The sequence below is a fragment of the Vipera berus genome, assembly GCF_964194415.1.
Source record: "Vipera berus genome assembly, chromosome: 6".
In the NCBI taxonomy this organism is placed as follows: domain Eukaryota; kingdom Metazoa; phylum Chordata; class Lepidosauria; order Squamata; family Viperidae; genus Vipera; species Vipera berus.
In genome coordinates this window covers 57,116,818-57,139,842 of record NC_138208.1, presented here as the reverse complement: position 1 = coordinate 57,139,842, position 23,025 = coordinate 57,116,818, and the positions used below count along the sequence as shown (strand labels likewise).

General features: G+C 35.5%; 1 protein-coding gene across 1 annotated transcript in view; it reads left to right on the top strand.

Annotated features, from left to right (window-relative positions):
- The window catches only part of ANKS1B (ankyrin repeat and sterile alpha motif domain containing 1B), a gene marked incomplete at its 5' end in the record, with an annotated part of 314,200 nt that overhangs the window by 186,626 nt on the left and 104,549 nt on the right, over positions 1–23,025 (top strand). Inside the window, one exon of the mRNA XM_081331696.1 lies at positions 3,314–3,466. Coding sequence (XP_081187822.1) covers positions 3,314–3,466 — 153 coding nt within the window. The remainder of the gene's footprint in view (positions 1–3,313; positions 3,467–23,025) is intronic.

Genomic DNA, 23,025 nt, shown 5'->3' with positions numbered 1-23,025 from the left:
GGGTGGTATATAAATAAAATTAAATAAATAAATAAATAAATAAATAAATAAATAAATAAATAAATAAATAAATAAATTCTTGCCTTATATTTTGCTGTTTAAGTTCTTAAGGATTATAAAATATATCTTCATATTCCTAAATTAAGAATAGAAAGGGCTCACCCAGTTTTGTCTAATTTTTTGAGGCAGTTAATAGATAATTAAAAGATATCCAGCAAGGGAAGTGAGAGAACTTTGAAAAAGATTCCATTGGCAACTGGAACAATTTTGGCAAATACCCTTGTCTCCAAATCACCCCCTCAAGATCACTGTCTTGTGGCTTCTTTGTGAGAAGCAACTGTAAGGAGAAACAGCTTGGACTATATTGTGTCCTCTCTTTGTCCAGAGAGGATTGTACCGATAGGAGCTGAATTACACATCAGCCCTCTTATTTGTGGCCACAAACATCAACTGTGCTTTGCACAAGTTGTCTTCAATCCCATTAATCACAGGTTTCTTGATCTTTCCTTTTCACTTGACCCACTCATTCTTCCTTCATATAATTGGTTGATTCCTTCACAATTCCTTCGTATATTTGATCCACATTTATTCTTTCTGTATGATACATTACCTTAGCAGACATTTGTACATTCATTTTTGTAGTCAGTCTACATTCCTAGAGTGCCCGTTCATTCCTGACCATGTCTCTTCTTGTTTTACCACATACACTTCTAAATTAGGTTCTATTGAATTCAGGTTATACTTCTTCTGACAAACCAATTTCCATATAATAATCTAGGTAAAGACACATTTCTTGATGGTATCGTGTTTCTTTGAATATTAATTATTAATTAATCATTGATTATCATTAGATATCTATGTAGTTACATCAGTCATCTCAGGAATTGAACTAGTCATTGCCATTTAACACCACTGCCAAAAATGCTTCCCTGGCAGCTGATCTAGAAACATTTCAGTTAGGCTATATTTTGCTGTCATTCTATAGAACACTAAATTAGATCCAACGACTTTTATCTCTCATACAGATCTGCCAAACACATAGTCATTAGCAGAAATCCTGCTAGTTGTGCTCACATAACCATTCTTTCAAGATGGAAATTTTCCTTTCTTTGTTATTTTTTATTTGCTTCTCTCATAGATTTTTTTTAGCAAGTCTAGGGGAAAGGTATTTTAGAAGTGCAAGAACAGTACTATAGTGAATTTTGACACTTTCTTGTGTTGTAAGAATTTATTGTTTTGTAAAGTACTATCAACGAACATATGCAAGTGAACATAAACTTATTCAACATTTTTCATGAATGTATTTACCTAAACAAACAGAATATGCCAATACTTCCATGTAAACAACCTTCTCTAATATTTCTATACATGCATGTATATATCATGATATTTACTTATAGTGACATAAAATCTCATCTGTACATTTATACATAAACATCTTCTTGGACAAATACAAACAACTTTGACATTATCCCCATACTGATATGCTACACAGGAGGAATTCATTGTTTATCAGAAGCAAATGAAGGCAAATAAATATAAGTCTAAAAGAGCAGCAATATTACCAAGAAACAATTACTGGACAAACAATCCCCCAAACAACACCTGGAAGCATTCCTCTAGTCAGACACTTTTTGATAAACATTTACAGAGAAATCAGAAAGAAACCTACATCATTAGCTAGCACTGCCATACATCAGAGACATCTCAGAAACAGCCGACTATTACAACCACATGGTGTCACTACAGCAGACAAACCAACTAAATCCCTCCAAACATCTTAAGAAAATTTAAAGATCCAGTAGCCCAAGAAGTAAAAACAGGAATCATCTATAACACACAGTGTAAGGACTGTAGCAGCCACTATGTAGGACAAACAGGCAGAAGACTAGCAGAATGCATGCACAGTTAGCCAGAAGACATGAAAACAACCTAATCTTTTAACACAGAGACAGACTCAACCATAATTTCAACTGGGAAACTGTCAGCATCCTAGACTAAGCTAAATCCAAAAATACAAGAGAATTCCTTGAAGTTTGGTATATAGATAAGTCAGCCATCAACTGACACATAGAGATAAATATTTATACACCATTCCCAAAGAAACAATAACAAAACTAAAAAGGAAACAAAAAGACTAAAGCACTTCCTCATTAGCAATCAACACCTAGAAAAGCAAGAATTTATATCACAATTAACACCAGGCAAACAATCAGACAGTAAACAAGATCCTAATAAAGCAACTACCAACTCAGACAAACAATCAAGCAGTAAACCACAGCCTAATCATTCCCTGTGCTCAGTTGTTCAGTGACTAGTCATCTCGTGGTTGTACTATTGTAAAACACTCTATATGGGTCTATCCTTGAAGAGTATTTGGAGGCTACAGCTGGTGCAGAGAGCAATGATGCAGACAGTTTTGGGGTCCCCAAGAATTGTCTCTGTAACAGCACTGCTCTGTGAGCTGCATTAATTGCTGGTCTGCTTCTCCTATCCTTTCATAAGGCTTAAAAACCTGGCTCTGCCAATTGGCCCAATGGGGGAAAAACACAGTAGTAATGGTTGATCGAGTTAAACTTTCCCCCATTCTATCCCCACCCTCCCCCTGTATCCTTAGATTTTAATCTTTGCTTTAAATTTATATATGTTGTAATGTAGATATATTTTTTATGATTGAAGCCACCCAGAGTTACCTTATGGTAAGATGGGCGGCCAATAACTTATAAGTACATTAAGGAATTACAAAGGAGAAAACAACACTCCTGCCAACACTGACTGGGCAAGCTACTGTATATAAATAGAAAGCAAACCCTGCTTTCTTCTACCACAAACATGTTACCTACCATCTAGGTAAGAAAATGTCTGCAGGCAAACAACCAAGCTCAAAGAGCATTAAGGACTCCATGTTCAATCTACATCTACATGTATTCCCCTTCAAGAAGCAGGAAACCCACCACAGAGCCTTCCTGTATAGAGGCTGCGTGGTGCTGTTGCAGAAGTGGGTTCCATTTTGAAAATGGCCAAATTTCTTTCAGCTGCCTATCAGCTGAAAGGGGTGTGTGTATGTTTGTATGCATCAATTCCATACCCATCCTAACTGTAATGTTCCCCCCATATGGCACAAAGTCATGCAATTTAGAGGCATATTACAAATAGCTTTCCTTGAAGAAATTTAAAAATATTATAATACAGCTACATTTAAATATTTTCCCAATTTAAACATTCAGATGTAATGTTCTTTTTATTTTACTTATTACAACAAATCTGATAATGATAATACACTTGAAAATTACTTGGAATTTTTATATTTCAGATGAAACAGACAGGCAGTGATGGCTACAACCCCAACTCTGTAGCAGAATGGCTAGATTCTCTGGAACTGGGAGATTACATCAAGCCCTTTTTGATAAATGGCTATACATCAATGGACCTTGTAAAGAAAATATGGGATATTGAATTAATTAACGTAAGTTGATCCATTGTTTTTCCTTTTTAAAACATCTCAATTGTAATTCCAATGGATGAAAAATGTTTTACTTTTTCAACATAATGTGGTTAATGACTTATCTGTGTTCAGAAAAATGTTGAGGCTCAGCTATTCAGAACTGCTACTTCTACTTAAGCAGATATACTAGGCCAGGGGTGGTAAACCTATGGCACGTGTGCCAGAGGTGGCACTCAGAACCCTCTCTGTGGGCACGCGTGCCATCACCCCAGCCCCGCCTCCCCCTCGCAGCCCCCTCCTCACCAGCAGTCCCGCCCCGAGGAGAGCCGCCCCTGGACACAGCCCACGTGGAGCAGCACAGCCAAGGACATGGCAGCTGGTCAGCAGGGACAAGACTCCACCCTCGCGCCCCATCACACACAGATGATGCTGTGGGGCATGGGTGGAGAGCATGGCTGCCATGGCTGCCTGGGTGATTGCTGTGGGGGACCGTGGAGGCGGTGAGTGGCCCTATGGGCAGGCAGGGCAGGGGCAGAGTGCGGGGTTCGGGGGCAGGCAGGGGGCAGAGCAGTTTTTGGGCACTTAGTCTCTAAAATGTTTGCCATCACTGTACTAGGCTATTCCTGCTAGTCCAGCTCTCCAATGTCACATTCTTTTTTCCCATACAATCATGTCAACTTCTTGAAGACTGCCTGAACAAATCCCTGCACTTTTCTTAGCAAGAGTTTTCAGAAGTGGTTTGTCATCACCTCCTTCCTAGGGTTAAGAGAAACTGACTGGGCCAAAGTCACCCAGCTGGCTTACTTTTAGCTGCACACAAACATATTCACACTGAGACATTTTGCACCCTTGTCATCTAAAACACTTTCTTGTTGCCATTTTACAACAGTATAAGAAAACAACAAACAGAACTATAAAAGTATTGTTTTTTTCATGATTATTTTAATGTGATTATTATATCAATTGTCTCACATCTTTATAAACATTTTGTTTCATATTACAGAAGCATACATATGTATATAATGAAACTTTATTTTGTATGCCCAATGATTTTACTCATAGATAGGAGCTGGTATCTCATATAATATTCAGCTAAAAATTTAAATGTGGATTCCAAAACTAATTTCAGAGATACAGTGGCAAAATTGTGTTGATATCAAACAATATCAAACAAAACAAAACAAAAACAAATTTACTGAGACTATCTTGATTTTAATTGGAATAATTTTGTTTTTTAGTGGTAAGTCATACAAATTGTGCTGGCCTTGTTTCAAAGTATTAAAATATTATTTTGTGTTTCTCTTTTGAAATTTTAGAGAAATCTTATTAAGAGTAACAGTTTATGGTATACTAGAAAAATTTCTACCATTTCTATAAAACACTTTCTCCTGAAACAAATGACTATTCAATTTTCGGGGACAATGCATTCAAATGAGAGGATTCCAGAATAATGCATTTTGCTCTTTTCTGCTGACCTAGAGAACTTCTTTTATGAAAAATACTACTTTCGATATATTGAGAAAAAAATGTAAAGAAAAAAAGCATTCTTCTTGTTCTACTTGCTACTGCTTTCTTAATTATGCCAAATGATATTTTCAGGTTAAGAACCAAAAATTAATTCTTTTTATTGACTGTACTTCAGATGTTCCTTCAGGTATGGGGAAATTATCACACAAATAATGAGTAATTTATGATAAATTGTGTTATTACTTAACAATTTATTACAGGGTTAGTTTATAGAATGTCCCTCATATGATCCATTCAATCAACCTTGATTCCCGGAATCTGCCTGAACTACTTTTCTTGGCAAGATTTTCAGCAATAGTTTTCTATTGCCTTTTTCTTTCTGAGTGTAAGAGGGGGTGACTGGTCACTCAGCTAGCTTTGCTGCCTAAGGCAGGACTAAACCTCAGAATCTCCTGGCTTCTATTCTAATGGTTTTTAACCATTATACCAACTGGTTCTCAAATGATGTTGCTTGATTATCATAGTTACACTTTAAAATTTTACAATGTACAACTTTCTACTTTTGTTTTTAAGTGAATATGCTAACATACAACCATATCTAAACTACCAATCAGATTTTTCCCATTTTCTTTGGTATTTCATCTACACTCATAGGCAGAAATAATATGACATCTAAAAAATTTACAACATTCTACATTCAGGTAATTCTGATTCTCAGGGTTTTTTTGTTGTTGTGAATCCCAGAGATTTGCATTGGGAGTCAGTATAGTGTAGTGTAGTGATTAAGGTGTTGAAATGGAAGTGGAAAAACCCTGATTCAAGTCCACCTTCAGGTACAGAATCTCCAGGGGTGATTTGGGGCCAGTTATTATCTCTCACCCCAAACTATTTTATTTGGTGGTACAGTAAGTACTTGTGAAGAAAAAAAACCAGTATACACTATCTTAAGCATCTATACAAAAAGTGGAATATAAATTTAACAAATAAGCATAAACAGAGGAAATGGGCAGTAGGAGACCAGTACCATCATAATAACGTCAAGATTCCAGAAACAGAAGACATTAAGGCCCAATATCATATGCGTAAATTAGCCTGTTGATCCCTCAAATGCCTAGAAGAAAATGAAACTAGATTCCAGAAACAATAGTTAAGGGCATTTGTCTGTAATTCTTAAACATAAATACTATATTGCTATAGAGTATCTAGAAAAATTAGGTTCTAAAACAGTCTAAGCCAGGGGTCAGCAACCTGAAACAGTGAAAGAGCCACTCGGAACCGGTTCCCTCACAAAAGGAAAAACTGGGAGCCGCAAAAAAATGTGTGCACATGCGTGTACATGCGCGCATGCGCAGAACAGGGTTTGACTGAAGAGTGGAGCCAAGGCGAGATATGCACCTACCCCGCATATTTGAATTGATTGGTTGAACTTTTTTAGTCCCACTTTTTTTTGGGGGGACTGCACATGGCAGAGGACTGGGAGCCGCGGGTTGCAGACCTGTGGTCTAAGCCAAAAGACATCCTCAGCATGTCAAATTGTGCACTAGAGGTGGGGGAACTGTGTTACATATTTGCATTAGGCCTAACCTGTGGTTCTATACATCTATATGCAAACATTATTACACTACTGAAGCTAGGTCTAAGAAACAAGAACAAAATGTTTGCTTTTTTGTTTTACTTCACCATTTATTAAAAATACATTTATCTGTGCTTGTCCGTGAATTTTAAAAAATTAAAAATTCTCCTGATACATGTGTTCTGAAATTTATTGTTATTTCCTTCTTGATTTATTTAACTGAAGATTTGTAGAAAGAACAATTGACTTGCTTTTAAAAGTGCTGACATCTTTAAAGAAAGTGATTTTTTCCTCTGCTACCAGCATATTTGGAGAATCAAATCCAAACCCAACTGTCCCCTTAAACATGCTCCCATTTGAGCATCTTAAATTTAAAGAGATAATTACAGGTGAAGTTAATCTATTCACTAGACCTTGATCATTATACAGAGCATTCAGTCTGAAAAATATCAATTATAATAACAATTTCAAAAGACAATTCTTTGAAGGCAATCTAGGAATAATATGAAATAATGTATAAATAACTCAAAACTTTCAAATATTTTACATATAAAAGGATCATAATGCAACCAACTGCTAAGGATTACAGAGGACAAGAGAATAATACATATATGCATATTACTTCAAAACACATGTTTGTTATATTTTAAATAAACTTTTTTGTGAACTTATGTAAACTTTTCTTCCCGGAAAAGAACTTCTTGGAAATTCAGCACAATTGGGGTTTGCATCTAAGGCTATTCTTAAATGCTACATGGTGAAATGCAGGGAAAGATACAGGGTATATCAGCTTTTAAACGTACATTAGAACCCGCCAATTTGAAATTCTAGTACACTGATTTGGAAATAAGCTTGACTAGAGCCTTCCATATAAATAAACATAAGCAATAAAATAGATTAAAATATTTAGTTTCGTTCCCTTGAATTTTTAGTGATACAATTAACATTCTAGATCAGACATGTCAAACTCGCGATGTCACTTGACATTGTGCAATGTATCGTAGCTTTTTCCCCATTGCTGGCAATGGGGTGGGCGCAGTTTCGTGGAGATGCGTCCGGCCTATGGGCCAGCAGTTTGACACCCCTGTTCTAGATCATGACATTGTATCATGACATTGTATCAGTTGAAGTTTACATTGCCATTGACTTGGCTTTTTCTCATAGTCCTGTCTGGAGCTAAGACTCTCTCCAGACAGCTGTATCATATTTGGGAAGTGGGATTTGTGGGGAACAAAAACCCTATTGTTCCGTATGCATTTGTATTACATTGGATGTAGACCATTAGATTTTTTGTAAAAAAAAAATATTGTTGCTCTCTGTAGTTCTCTGACCACCTCTGTTTTATTCTGCTTTATTATTTGTAGAATCTTCTGTGATTTGGTAGCATTGGTGGTATAGGTATATCTGTTTTTATTTTTACTATTTATATTTTGCTGCCTGTTAGTCCAATTCTCATCATTCACTAGTTATTCTAGTCACTAAAATTATATGTTGCTGTTGATGATTTGTTCAATTGAGCACTGCACTAGATATATTCTTTTTTTAATCAGCAGAATTGTTGAACAAAAAAAGACTGTTGAACAGATTTGACCTCTGTAGTTGACCTATATACATGATAGATCCCTCTATTTCACAAATAAATACATTGCAATAGGAAGACATTTAAAGGAATAATCTGAAAAAAAGAAAACTAAGGGAGTTTAATATCACCTATTATTAATTACTAGGAACTACAAACAATTCACTATATCTTTGCATCCTCTTCTGTTTCCTTTGTTTTTCTTTTGAAATGTATTATACAGTATATTTTTAAAAAGTGAAGAATAACAGGTGAGTTTACAGGTATGCAACCAGTATTTTTTTCTTTCTCTTTCCTGGAAAAGTGTAACACTGAAAATTATGCTTGGTTTTTGGCTGGCAGCAATATTAAGCTCTAGCAATCAAAATGGAGTATTTCAGATGCCTTACATTTTCTGCTTGAATAACAATATCCTCATTCTAGCATACAGTTCCTGTTTCCCAGTTGTATCCAAACAGAATATCTTTTTTTAGAAATATCCTAATGGAATATGTCATTGTTCCACAAATGAATTAATCTGATATACAGTACTGCCTATTACATTTTCATACATTTTGCTGTTTGGGTACTTTGAAGGGTGTCACTCATTTAAGAATGGGCATGAAAAACTTAGGCTGAATATAGAATTTCTACTGCTTCTGAAGAAGCTAAAACAGCCTCCCTCTACAGCACACAATCCATCATACAACAAACTGATAAAATAAATAGTCTCTAAATGTTTTGTTGCCCTAGGCAACTACTTGCACTGCCTACAGCACATCTGAACATCCTTGAATATCTTTTTAACTCTTTCTTAGTAACTTACTATGTGGTTTTATCAAAGACAGCAGTGGTGCCCACCTTATTGTATATAACCATCCATATACCAGTTTCCTGAGTTATTGACAGTTAACTTGAGGCAAATTTATTACTGTGATTTAAAAAAATCCATATTAATAAACATTAAAATCATAAATTAGGTTGTGATTTTAAACAGGTATTTTATATCAGAATCTAAAACAAAATTTGACTATCTAACTGAGGAGTATTGATTCCTGTCTAGGCATCAGACAGCCTACAACAGAAGCAGCTAGAGCAGTTATAAAGGACCTTTTTCTTTCCCTCGTTACTCTGTTTTTACCATAAAATTTCTCTCCTCACTCCCATGAGTAGATGTGTCTTTCTCAGTCTCGGGACCTCTATAAAAGGCTTGGGAATGTAAGAGTTCTGGGCAGGATCTTGGCTGTTCTTAGAACTGTACTCTTGCTGTTCCTGAAATCTGTTGGAGCCACTCTTCCCGCTTTGTAGTCACAGCCTCATTGGGATCACTTTGGCCTATTCTTTCCACATACACAGATTCTTTCCTCCTTCAGCCCTGATACTTTTCTAGTTTCTCATGCTCCTTCTTCTTGATAGTGCTGTTACTTGGCATTATTACATCTTCCACCACTTCTGACTTCTGCTCCTTGTCTACTATCATAATGTCCAGTTCATTGGCCAGCACATGCCTGTCTGTCTGGATCTGTAAGTCCTACAGGATTTCAGTCCTGCGTACACACACAGACGCACACAGAGAGACACACACAGAGAGACACACAGACACACAGACACACACAATGCTATGTAAAACATCATTTATGCATATTGCTTGATACCAACCAAGCAGTATGTGTCTCTCTAGGTCTCTGTCTGGGGTGGGCATGAAGGGAGGCTCAGTCAATCTCAATGTATACATAGTTGTACTTTGACAATAAAGGTTCATTCATTCATTCATTCAAGTAGTACTTATTTTTATTATTTCACAGTACTCATCTAACTCATTTTAATCTCTCTCACCCACTCTGCCATGATATTTATTATACATTTTCACAGGCTTGAATAAAACAATTCCACCTTTCCTCCTCTCTTAATTTTTCTAATGTCCCTTATTCCCTTTAATATTCTCTGGAAGACTCACCTACTATCCATTGTAAACTGAATGGAATTAAGCCCTGTTCAGAAATCATTAAAATCAGAGCTTTCATCATGTGAACAATTTCTATGAGCACTCCCACCACTAGTGTCACTCAAATAATATCTGTAGGAGGAAAGCTATTAGATACACTCTATGTATACAGAATGATGTTTTTTTCTTCTGAGGATAGTTATGTAGGATGCGTGAAAGAATCATATCATTTGAGTGAAAGGAGAGATTTCCCAGAAGTGTTCACTATAAATTTTATTTTATTTTTACAAAATGAATTAATAATTGTTGAAATAATGTGAAGCACTGAACATTACTTTTATTTATTTAAAACATTTACAGTACTGTATATTGCCAGTTTCCATGAAATATTTTGAAGTGATATACATATTTAATTTGCAACTCTGAAAAGAAATCTTGTTACTCAAATGAGAGTATAAAAGGCTTCTCAAAACTTAACTGAAAATGTAACCTTCAGTTTGAATGCTTTTTTCCTCTCTTTCTTATGATAGCTAGTTTTATTTATTTTTTTATATTTATGTGTCTCCTCAAAATGGAAGTAAGCTCAATTGACATTTATATTTTGGAAATCTCTAGACACAAAGTTCATTTTAAATAATAGATTTGTTTGAAATATATGTAAATATAATTTGAATTAATTTAAATTATTATTCATTGACAATGAAGTGTATTCTTGATATTTGTTCATACTGTATGAATAAAACCAAACTAAAACAGCATACATTATAATTTATTGCTAATGTTATTGAAAAATGTTTACCATAAACTATATTGACTATGATTTTCTAGCTATTATTACAGATAGGTTATATGATGACTTAAATAGACAGATATACACACTTTAAAACAATATTCAGAGTTGTTTTTTCCTTCACTGTAGCCTAGTCCTTGCCACTCACAGAGGTGTAAGCTGATGATTCTGGGCTATTTATAATCATCAGATATCCAACTTTATTTACAGGAAGAATCTAGAATTTAATATCCAATTTTTCTCTTTTGTGCACTGTGATTGCAAAATGATTTGGAATGATGTGGTAAGAAAAAAGGATGGAGTTTCTGGGTGAACTTGGAAATAATGTGCATATGCATCATTACATGTATCATTTAATGAGCAGCTGATTTTCTGTATACCCCCAGATATAATTTAAAAACATAGATTCCATTCATCAGCTTCTGGTGTTAAAAATGTAGCAAATGCATGTGTGATGCTAATGAAACATCAGTGAAAAATAATTTGGGATTAATTATTTTAGAGTAGTTTTATTTAGTATTTCTTAAGTGAAATAAATATGCATTAAATATTCTATTTTGCACAAATCTTTAAGATTTTATCATTTTTACTATGGATTTAGGTTATCCTGCTTCAGCTTTTAATCTTCCGTTAGTGTTACATAAGTCATTTAAAACTTTTCTTTCCATGCAAAACAGAAGCAAAATATTATCTGAAATCTTGATGTGAAAGGTGGATTTTGTTGTTATAGAGCAGGATGTCAAACTGCTGACCTTCGGGCTGGATGCATCATGGCAAAACCGCACCTACCCCCATTGCCGGCAATGGAAAAAAAGTCATGCTACGTCACGACACGTCACGTGACGTTGCAAGTTTAACACCCCTGTTATAGAGAATCAAAATAGATGAGCAACTTGAAGATGGGAAAGATGAAGGAGAGTTTTTTTTAAGTCAATCTCTTCACAGTGTATTGGTAATACAAGTCTTGGATGTAGTACAGAAACAGCCAGATTGTCGATAATGAAGTCTAAATTCAGATAAGTCAGGATAAAGCTGTGATGAAAAATTATACTGGAAATAGATACTAGAAAAAGGCAATTAATAACCAAAGCTTCAAAATAGAAGAAATAAGCCATGATTTGTTGACTAATGTAGGTTCAGCAGTTCAAACAAACCAGGATAAATTCCATATGGTGTTAATCTTGACATTAAGTACAACAATGTAAAACAATTATTAATAGTATCAACCTATTGCAGATTGGAATCCTTAAACAACTTGCCAGAAACAAAGACTGAGGCCACTTTATGACAAAAATGACCACTGAACCAGGAAGTTGTTAATTAAATTTGTAGTATTTTCATTTAAATCATTTATATTCTTCTCTTCAGTAAAATAGTGCTGCTAGATCTGGATTGTAAAAATCCAGAAAAAATGCTAGATGGCAGTAAAATGATACAAAAAGAAATGTAGGAAATGAGAGACAAGCTGCATGTTGAAATTCAAGGTGCTGGTAATGACCTATAAAGCTCTAAATGGCTTGGGTCCGGATTATCTAAGGGAACACCTGCTGCCGGCATCAACTTCCCATTGTCCTGTGCGCTCCCACAGGGAGGGCCTTCTCAGGGTGCCGGCGGTTAAGGAGTGCCGGCGGGTGATCCCCAGGGGGAGGGCATTCTCTGTGGGCGTGCCTGCCCTTTGGAATGATTTACCGGTGGAACTTCGGACCGCCCCCGATCTGTGTTCATTTCGCCGGGATCTGAAAACCTGGTTTTTTGATCTATCAGGCCTGGACTGAAGGGGTTTTAGCTTTTAATATTGTTTTAATTGTTGGGCTTAAGTAATTTAATCTATTTTAATTTATACTATTTTTATATTGTATTTTATGCTGCCCTGTAAACCGCCCTGAGTCCTTCGGGAATAGGTCGGTATAAAAATTTAATTAAATAAATAAATAAATAAATTGCTATTGTCATCTGAATATATTATTCAAATATATGATACATATTCCCGTAACTCATTTCTATTCAGCTGTACATATGGATCCAAAATTAGCTCATCAGAGATTTAACACAGTTGAGGATAGTTAGTACAAAAAGATTTATCTTTAGGGGAATTAATAGGGAATTTACTATTATAATAATAAAGTTGGAAGGGACCTTGGAGGGCATCTAGTCCAACCCCTGCTAAGGCAGGAAACCCTATACCGTTTCAGACAAATGGCTGTCCAATCTCTTCTTAAAAACGTCCAGTGTTGGAGCATTCACAGCTTCTGGAGGCAGGTTGTTCCACTGATTAATTGTTCTGTCAGGAAGTTTCTCCTTAGTTCTAGGTTGCTTCTCTCCTTGACTAGTTTCCATCCGTTGCTTCTTGTCCTGCTTTCAGGTGCTTTGGAGAATAGCTTGACTCCCTCTTCTTTGTGGCAGCCCCTGAGATATTGGAACATTGCTATCATGTCACCCCTCATCCTTCTCTTCATTAAATTGGACATACCCAATTCCAGCAACCGTTCTTTATATGTTTTATCCTCCAGTCCCCTAATCATCTTTGTTGCTCTTTCTAGAGTCTCAACATCTTTATATCTGGCACTAGAATGATATTGGTGGCCTTGACTAGCGATATGAATGTATTATATATTTTCTTGGAGAAAGTGTATTTTTATAGCCATCATTAATTAATTAAACTTTATATGTTTTCTTAAAGATATCTGTTTATTCTATTGGAATGCTTCTCTTACACATTTTTAGTCAGTCCTAACTTCATTTGGTAGAATGTAATATATATTAAATATAGTAAGAATGATTTAGTGCATCTTATCTGTTTTATACTCTATACAAAAGACTGAAGACTTTTAGGCTGAACTCTTGATATCCCTAATTTCCATGTACCACTGATTTTTACAAACTGGTACAACGTTAATGTAATGAAACAAAAATTGACTAGATGGATCTGAGTTCTTTTAACAGGTATTAAATTCTATTTAAAATGGTGTTACGTAACAGGTAATTTATCATTGCATATCTTTGTGTGAGTATAGATTATCTAAATCTTCTCTAATCATTTTGTCACGTTTAATTTGCCAGTAATATTTTAAGTAATAAAGTGAGTATATTTAATAATAATGATCTTCGTCTAAAATCTGAAATGTTTGCTTAGCAAGTTATATGTGTTTGTACTTATATGACTGGATGTTACTATTTTACTTGGTAAGAAATACTTTATATATCAAAAGTACAAAATAATATGAAGTAATATTATCTGGAATGTTATTCCTTGAAAAATAACAGTTTTAAAAATCCAAATTCTGTCTCTCTTGCTCTTTCTCCTTTCTCTTGCAAATTTAAATCTTGCAAATTTAAATTATTGTTTTTGCAGACACTAATGCCCAAAACATTGATTTGTGTTTGTTTTTATTTTAGAATAAAAATGCGCTAGCTGGATATATTTTCATGGAGGGAAAATCAGTCTGTCAGAATCCATTTATATCACATTCATAAATGTACGTTTAAAACATTATCCCCCACCCTATGGATTCTGCCATCTCCCGAGGAAGGAGGAGCATATGTGGATTCAGCCTGCCTTAGGTTATTTCAAAGACCAAGGGAACCTTTTGAACTGGGGGGAACAAAAGGGAGGGTTAGAGAAGAAGGCATCTGGCTTGTGTCTTCTTTTAATTCTGGAGAGGAAGAAGGCAATAACCATAAAGATTCGAAGTTCCTTTTTTTCCCCCACGAAAGGGATGACACGAAGTAGAAGAATGGGGGCTGACCAAATGGGGTTGAGGGAAGGGGGGTTGAACCGGGTACCCTTTATAAAATTTCAATTTGTAAAACAATACTAAGTCCTGTCTTGTATTCTCACAACCAAGCATGTCATAGTAAAGATTCCTTTTGGACTAGAGCTGACTCCAAGAGTTTTTGTCTTCCTAAGACGTGGATTGGGGTGGGTCCTGACACAGTCTGTCATTATGTTTCAGATTTAGCAAAACCTAATTTGCTAAAACCTGCCTAATTTGTGTTAATCTCACATCTGACAGTTTGCTTAACAATATGAATATCTCAATACTATTGTTTTTATAGGGACGTTTATTGAGAAGGTTCCTAGGAATAAGTTATGGAGGATTATAGAAGAAACAGCTGAATCCTTTCAGCTAGAATTCAGGTCCAGACACAGGAGAGAAACAAAACTACCATATTTTTCCATGTATAAGACACTATTTTTTCCTGCAAACACCCTGTTCAAAAATCAAGTGTGTCTTATACAAGTACAGTGTCTTATACATGAAAAAACAATGGTAACCTCCGCAGCCCAGGGCATGCATCTGTGGGTTCTTTACATGCCACTGCCATGCTGCCTGATGCAGGAAGATATTGCTGGCCCGAGATGCCACCTGGATGGGGAGAAAGCCGGCCTGAGATCCCGCCTGGTGCTGGAGGATCATGCTGCCCCAAGGATGCCGCTGGTCCCACTGAAGCCACCTTCTATGACCCGTTTTTCACCGGGGCAGCTCGGGCTGAAGCCGTAAGAGGCCCCGGGAAGCTGCCTCAGTACAGTGATTGATGGCCGAAGGGGTGGGTGGGACTAAGCCCGCAGAGCACCATCTGATTGGAGGAAGTTGCCTCCCATGTGTGATGGTACTAAGAAGTACCAGTAATTGGAGGGTGTCTTATACAAGGGTGCATCTTATAGACGGAAAAATACGGTAGTCACCGTAGTAGATGCCTACATTGGAATCCAGATTAACTGTTTGCTTTCCTCTGAGTCCAACTGGTAGTCAATACTAATTATAATATACTTCTGGAGTAGGTAGTTTCAGTTGATATTCTGTTGATGGGGTCACAGAGGTATTTTATATCTTGGAAGTCTTTCTGGACACATAATTCATGACTTCTGCTTGAGCAATAGGGAAAGGACATAGCCATCTTCAGCTGCTGCATCACAGACTTCTTTAAAATAGAATGCAATGCATGCCACATTCAATAAACAACTGGATTATTAAAATATATTTTACATGGAGTTATACTTTCAAGCTCAATTTATCTTTAAACCCGTATATGGCGTGGCACCAGGATATATGAGGGACTGCCAGGTATAATTCTGCATATCCTGAACATCTATGAGAGACTTGGTAAAGATCTCATTCCCACTGAATTTAAGGAAGCTTGGATTAGGAGGTAGGTCTTCTCATTATTAGCTTCCACTACAGAATAAACTGCCCTCAAGATGTTTTTTGGCCCCTACACTCCTGCTCATGAAGTCAAAGGGGCTTCAGATCCTAAGGTGATAGTGGATGTCCAGTTACAGAATTAGTATGATTATTATTGTGATTAATTATCATTATGGTTATTTTAAAATACTTTGAGTTACAATTTTGGGTTTTTTTTGTATGCCTCATATTAGTATGTTTTAGATGGCACATAAAGGTGATAAGATAAATATATGCATTTCTTGTTATATTTTTTAATAAATGTTATTCATTTCACTTGAGAATATGTATTTTAAGCTTTGGCACTAGTTATTGAACCATCTATTACTTCTGCACCTATTAAAACAACAAAGTGACAATCCAGTTCTTTATTCCTTCTAGTTCACTTCAATGAGCAACTGAAGGATGATAATTAAACCAAAAATATGTATAAAAATTGATTCTGGATGAATTAAAATTCTGGAGAAAAAATATTAGAGCAAAGCAATGAAAATATAGGATTTAGTGAACCATATTACATGAAGATGATTAAAATGTTAAAAATGAAGTGATTAAACATAATAAGTCAGATAATATTTTACTGGTTAAGACTTGCGAATGGTACATAAGAAATCTTAATTCTGTCAGGCAACAGTGAAGCACAATATAAATCCACAAATACTGCTATCATGGAGCTTTGAGGATCTCTAGGTAGGATGACAATTTCTCTAAGAGTTTGATATTATCCAATTGAAACCACAAAAGTTTCCTCCGAAGTTAAAAATAAAAAAATACGTTTTCAAAAAGAAACATTAAGAAATAATACCATAGTATAATAGCCTATTATATGAAAAGCACAGGCAAAGAAAATCATTTTCTTCAATAAATTAAAAAAAACCAAGCAACTTTACAGGCAGGAAATATTAGAAAGAAACAAAATACTGCAATGAATAACAAAAGATTATCCAGCTTGGAAAATCCAAACATGACTTGCCTGTGCTGAATTTAAGGAGAAGGTGATACTCCTAATTATAACATGCAAAAATAAAAACTGATTAAAGAGAATCTTTTATTTTTCTAGCAACATCCCCAAATATCCTTATATATTAATTGTTAAATTTAAAAAAACCTTATTATTCCCAGTTAAAATTAACTAGGAATAAAATTAACGCACTATTAATCCATTTCTGTTCCACTAGATTGTTGTTTCTATTCCTCAAACACTCACCATGTTCTATAAATTTTCTTATAAAAATGTGAGGCATAAATATGATACTCCAATATATTTTAGTTACAGAAAATGAAATGTCATATAGTTTGTAAACCTGGTTTTCAATTATTAATTGGAATAGAACCATTGGGGGCTAATATTTTTTAAGTATCCATTTTCAAATTAGAGTCTAGTACAGGAGTAGGTAACCTTGGCTCTTTTATGTCTTGTGGACTTCAACTCCCAGAATTCCTGAGCCAGCCATGCTGGCTCAGGAATTCTCAGAGCTTAAGTCCACGAGTCATAAAAGAGCCAAGGTTGCCTACCCCTGGTCTAGTATAACAGCATCATTGTTAATGCTATTGACAAATTATATGTAATTGTTAACAGCCCTAAGAAAAGGGAAATAACTGATTCATTTAACACAATAAACCAGGGGTGGGTCCCTTTTAGCCCTAGATTCAGGTAAGCTGAGCTGTTATTTTGTGCTCCCAGATATTCCTCAAACCATGCCACTAAAAGTTGGCAGCAAAACAACTGATTTTCAGTAATGCATTTTTTTAAAAAAAATATATAAATAAAAAAAAATTTTTTGGTAAAGCTAAATGCATTCACTTCTGTCCTTATTTTTTAAGGCTCAAAATGTTCTAGCCATGCCCGCCTATACCATCAGACAGATGTCCCCTGCATCCCATAATGGAGATTTTTTTTCAGTGCATTATCATTCAAGGAATTAACTAATTTTCTGCAAAGGGGAAGACCATGGTTTATGGGCTAAGAAAGTTTGTCTGGAAAAAGTGCCCTAGTGCTGCATATGAATTAAATGGAATAAAACCAAACTACTGACATTTAACATGAAAAAAGTTGCAAGCAGGTTTTAAACAATAGAGGAAAGCTAAGAGAAGGATATCGTGCCTGGATTTAATATACAGTAGCAGTAGGGACGCGGTGGCTCAGTGGGTTAGGACGCTGAGCTTGTCGATCAGAAGGTCGGCAGTTTGGTGGGTTGAATCCCGAGTGCCGCATAACAGAGTGAGCGCCTGTTACTCGTCCCAGCTTCTGCCAACCTAGCAGTTCGAAAGCATGTAAAAATGCAAGTAGAAAAATAGGGACCACTACGGTGGGAAGGTAACAGCGTTCCATATGCCTTTGGTGTCTAGTCATGCCGGCCACATGACCACGGAGACGTCCTCGGACAAGTGCTGGCTCTTCGGCTTTGAAACGGAGATGAGCACCGGCCCCTAGAGTCGGAAACGATTAGCACGCATGTGCAGGGGAACCTTTACCTTTACCTTACCTTTAGCAGTAGGGAATAGTGCATAAAGGTCATTTGTCAAGTAGTAAATATACATATATTATTTAATATTTAACATATATATACATTCTGACTATTTTCCCTTCAAAATGCATTGAATACCAAATTTGACAAGTTTCAAAGTAGTCGAGTACCAAGGATTTCACAGCAGTGGTACCCTTGGTATTCAACTGCTATGAAACCTGAATTTGGTAGTCAACACATTTTGATGAGAAAATTTTATCCCAGTACTTGTTGTTCGTTTGGTATTTAATGCACAAGTTAGAACTTGTCAGTGTCATTTGCCTCATGACTCACTACCCTTTCCAGCCAAAATAAAGGGTCATATATTAGTCATGTGGTAATTCTTACTCTGTGCACATCTCCTTTTGGTCTTATCTTAGCTTCTGTTGTCATTTTATGTATTTTTGTGCCCTTTTTTTCTTATCAGTAAGGTAAAGTGGTTTTATTTTATTTAATCTAAGTATTTATTAATTTTTAGGTTTATTTCTCATGTAATGATATAGAATCCTATCTTTTTACATATTGCTTTGAATGCACGTTGTCTATGGTTTAGAAACAAATTAAATTTATTTACATTATTCCTTATGGGAAAAATTTGTTTGGAATCCATCATTTTGGTACTCACTGTGCCTCAAGGAACCAATTAACAACAGGTACCGAGGTACTACTGTATATTAAAAATACCAGATGTAAGTCTCAAATCTGCATATTAAAAAGCATGAAAAAGCATTGTAAGCAACAATAATGATCAATAGATTAAAACATTTGTCATATGTTGATAGTTAACCTATAGCTCAGAAGACAGATGAGGGATGGAGAACATGAAGAAGTTTATGGATTTATGTATGCTGTAAAAATAAGAAGACTTTGTCTCTTCTTCCCATAACACTTTCCATGCTATTAGAACTCAGAGTCACCCCATGAAGCTAAAGATTAAAGATTCAAAGAAGTTAAAAGCAAGTATTATCTCTATACCACACATAGTTAATCTGTGGAATTTGCAATCACATTGTGCGTAATACCATAATTTGAATAGCTTTAAAAGGATAGTCTGATTCACGTGGGAAAATGCTGTAAATACCTATTATTTATGAAAGATTTTTATATATTTTCTGCAATTATCTAACTTAATATGACTCCAATTACCCGTTTCTGAGGATCATGAACATGCTCTTTCTATAGTGCTTCTTTGTTTTTTTTAAACTTTATTTTTATTTTACTACTAATTATGGTCAAAGATAAAAAAAGAAAACAATACATTACACAATGAAAAACAGATGATAAAGGGATGGTAACATAAAGCTATTAAAATAACCATACAGTACCCACAAGGGTAATATACGCCAGTGTTACTCATTCTAGCTGCTCTCCTGAGATTCTTTTATGTTTCTTTCATTGATCTGAAAGTGGTCTTTGAGTCAATCTCCTGTGGGCATTTATGGCAGAAATTAACTGTTACTTCCATCAATCAATGTTTATTGTAGCTTAAATACTTCAGTTGAAATTAAATACAATGCCAGTGGCATACATATGTATCTTCTATTCCTAAATAGAAGGATGTTAAGCAATGCTGTATCTGTCCCCTCTTTTATTTAACTTTTATGTCAATAGCTCACTCAAGTTCTAAACAAAAACTTCATTTCCCTCCCCCCTTAAACCACAGGAGAGGAAGTATAATTCCCTTGCTTCTTTTTGCATATGACATTGTTGTCTTCTTTTTAACAGAAGTAGACCTTTGTTGTAGACTATGGGTATTAGGTACTGCTTGTATAGGATCAGTCCCATAAACATCTACAGAAGTTGGCCACTATGCTAGAATAGGTGGCCTCTGATCTGATCAACCCCCCCCCCCATTTTTTTACCTTTTTAATGAACAAACCCAAACTAATAGCATTTTATTAAACTGCATTTTCTTTCAAAAAGGTTTATAACAATTACAGGAATAAGGAACTGACATGAAAAATAAGTCCTTTCATTTGTTCATTTCTAGTGGGGGTAGTGAGAGAAGAAAGAAATACTGCTCAAAAAAAAGCTGCAGCTTGAACTTATTTCGGCAGTTTTTGGCACATAGGAAGGAGAAATCTGCATTAGATCATCTGAGGTACTTGAGAAAACACAAAGAGAAGAAAAGTGAAGGCTGTTAAGAGGTATAAATAAAAATATAAGAAATAAAATAATTTTAAAATACTAAGTGGCAGGATTATCTATGCACATAACTATTAAGCCATTGAAGAATGTTGCTGGTTTTTATCATAAAGGTGTTTGTACTTTTTATATGTTCTTGTTTTAGTTACATTTCAAAAGAGGGAAGGCCTCCATAACTTTTTTAGGGAGAGGGAGATTAAAATATATTATAAAAATTTAAAATTAAATCATAATGAAGTTAATTAAGCTTACTGAGACTAAGTCAGCTACAGATATGTTTAGTTCTTTTAGAAAAAATAAATGTAAGGTTGAGATTCCCACTAAGAGTTATCTGATTGTATAGTCCATAGTCCATATAGAGCAGGGGTGTCAAACTCAAATTCATTGAGGGCCGCATCAGCATTGCAGTTGCCCTCAGGGGGCCAGGTGGGTATGGCCAGGATGGGCGTGGCCTACTGGGTGGGCGTGGCTAGAGTGTGTATGGCCTACTGGTGGGCATGACCAGCTCTACATCGTTCGCATCAAGGGTGCCTATTGGGGCCTGGGCAGGAGTGGGACAGATAGGAGGGTCTCTGGGCCAGGGCCAAGGCAGTGGGGGCCGTTCCCTCACTGTTTCCAGGATGGCTTCACGGGCCACATGAAACCACTTCGCGGGCCGGATCTGGCCCCCGGGCCTTGTGTTTGACATGTCTGATATAGAGAATCTCAACTGATTTGTTCATAAATGCAAAATGCCAGATACAAGGGGTGGTAAATGAGATGATCTATTGTTAAAATAAATTGGGAATTAAAACAAAGCAATGAAATAACTCAGCAAATTAAGTCATATGTTCAGAAGAGTGAACATATATTACAATTATGTTAAAATGTTTCTAAAAATAAAATGAAAAAGGATTGCATGTTTCAAACATTTAAAATATAAAGGTAAAGAAAATGATAAGAACAATTTAAATATACTATTCTGATTCATGCTATCCATGGGAATTAAATCATACTCAAAATAATGAATTGCATCATTATGCAAGTAAAAGTTTTTCCCCCCAGAGTACATCATTAATTTTTAGTTCAGGTTAGGCAGTGTGTAGATCTTCTTTCTAGTTTGCCCCTACTCCCAAATAGCTGTTGTGGGAAGGCTTATGCATTCAAAAAATACACACCCCATAGGTATGGCCACAAGTAACATATCCATTTATTGGAAGTAATTAATTTTAGCTACTTCTAAACCTCCAGGGATGTGGTGGCTCAGTGGTTAGGATGCTGAATCTTAGACAGCTACAGCTCAGCAGTTCGAGATTTGAATGCCACGAGACAGAGTGAGCTCCCATCACTTGTCCCAGCTCCTCCCAACCTAAATGTTTGAAAGCATGCAAATGCAAGTAGATGAATAGGTACCACATATAAGCATGCGGTAAGCATTCCATTTTTTGTCGTACATGTTGTGCTGTGTCATGATGCCACACCAGTCACATGATTGCAGAAACGTCTCTGGACAACACTGGCTGTTTGGTTTAAGAAACGGAGATGAGTACCACCCCTAAAGTCAGTCACAATTAGTGGGGTAAAATCTATGGGAACACCTTTACCTTTATTTCTAAACCTCTATCATCCCAGTTGATCTTTATTATTATTCTGAACAGGAAATCCACTTCCTATAACCACTCTATAACTACTCGCTATTTTTCTAATAAATGGTTGTGATGCCTTTTTGAAACTTAAAGGCATTCTTGGAAATAAAGATTAGGTTAGAGGCTGGTACTTGTTTTGGACTTCTATGTTTTCTATTCAATATTAAATTCTATTGAATAAAAATAACATGAACCATTGAAATCAGGTAGGTCAAGCCATGTGATAGGTACCTTTGGATACAAGACTGCTAGCCTGTTGTAATCATAATATGAATAAGTTACATACAATTGGCTGATTATGCATAGTTCTGATTTTTAATATTAGACTGAGAAATTAAAAGTGTTTTAATATGATTTTTTCTGTACAATGTTTAGTCTTACTGGATTGTTTTGTGACCCATTAGGAAACTGAACATCCAGGAATTTTTTTAATATCTTGAAATAGGGAAAATATAAAAAGGAAAAACAGAAAAAAATATCACTCTAATGTACTAAACAAGGTCCATCTTATCTAGATATTAATTGCATATAAAATAAATGAAATAATAAACTTTAAGTCAGTTTACTTAATAATAACAAACAAAAGGAAAACTAAACAAGTGACTTAGTGTGTTCAGCCTAAATTTTTATGTAATTTCCAACAGTAAATATGTTCACGTGTAAAAAGAGCAATAAATTTGTCAGATCATTGTGTAATTGATGAGAAATGGATGCGGTTTCACATTTTTTAAAAAATAATCATAATAGTGCAATTAAATCTATTCCCATTGTCTGTGCCTTAGGTTCC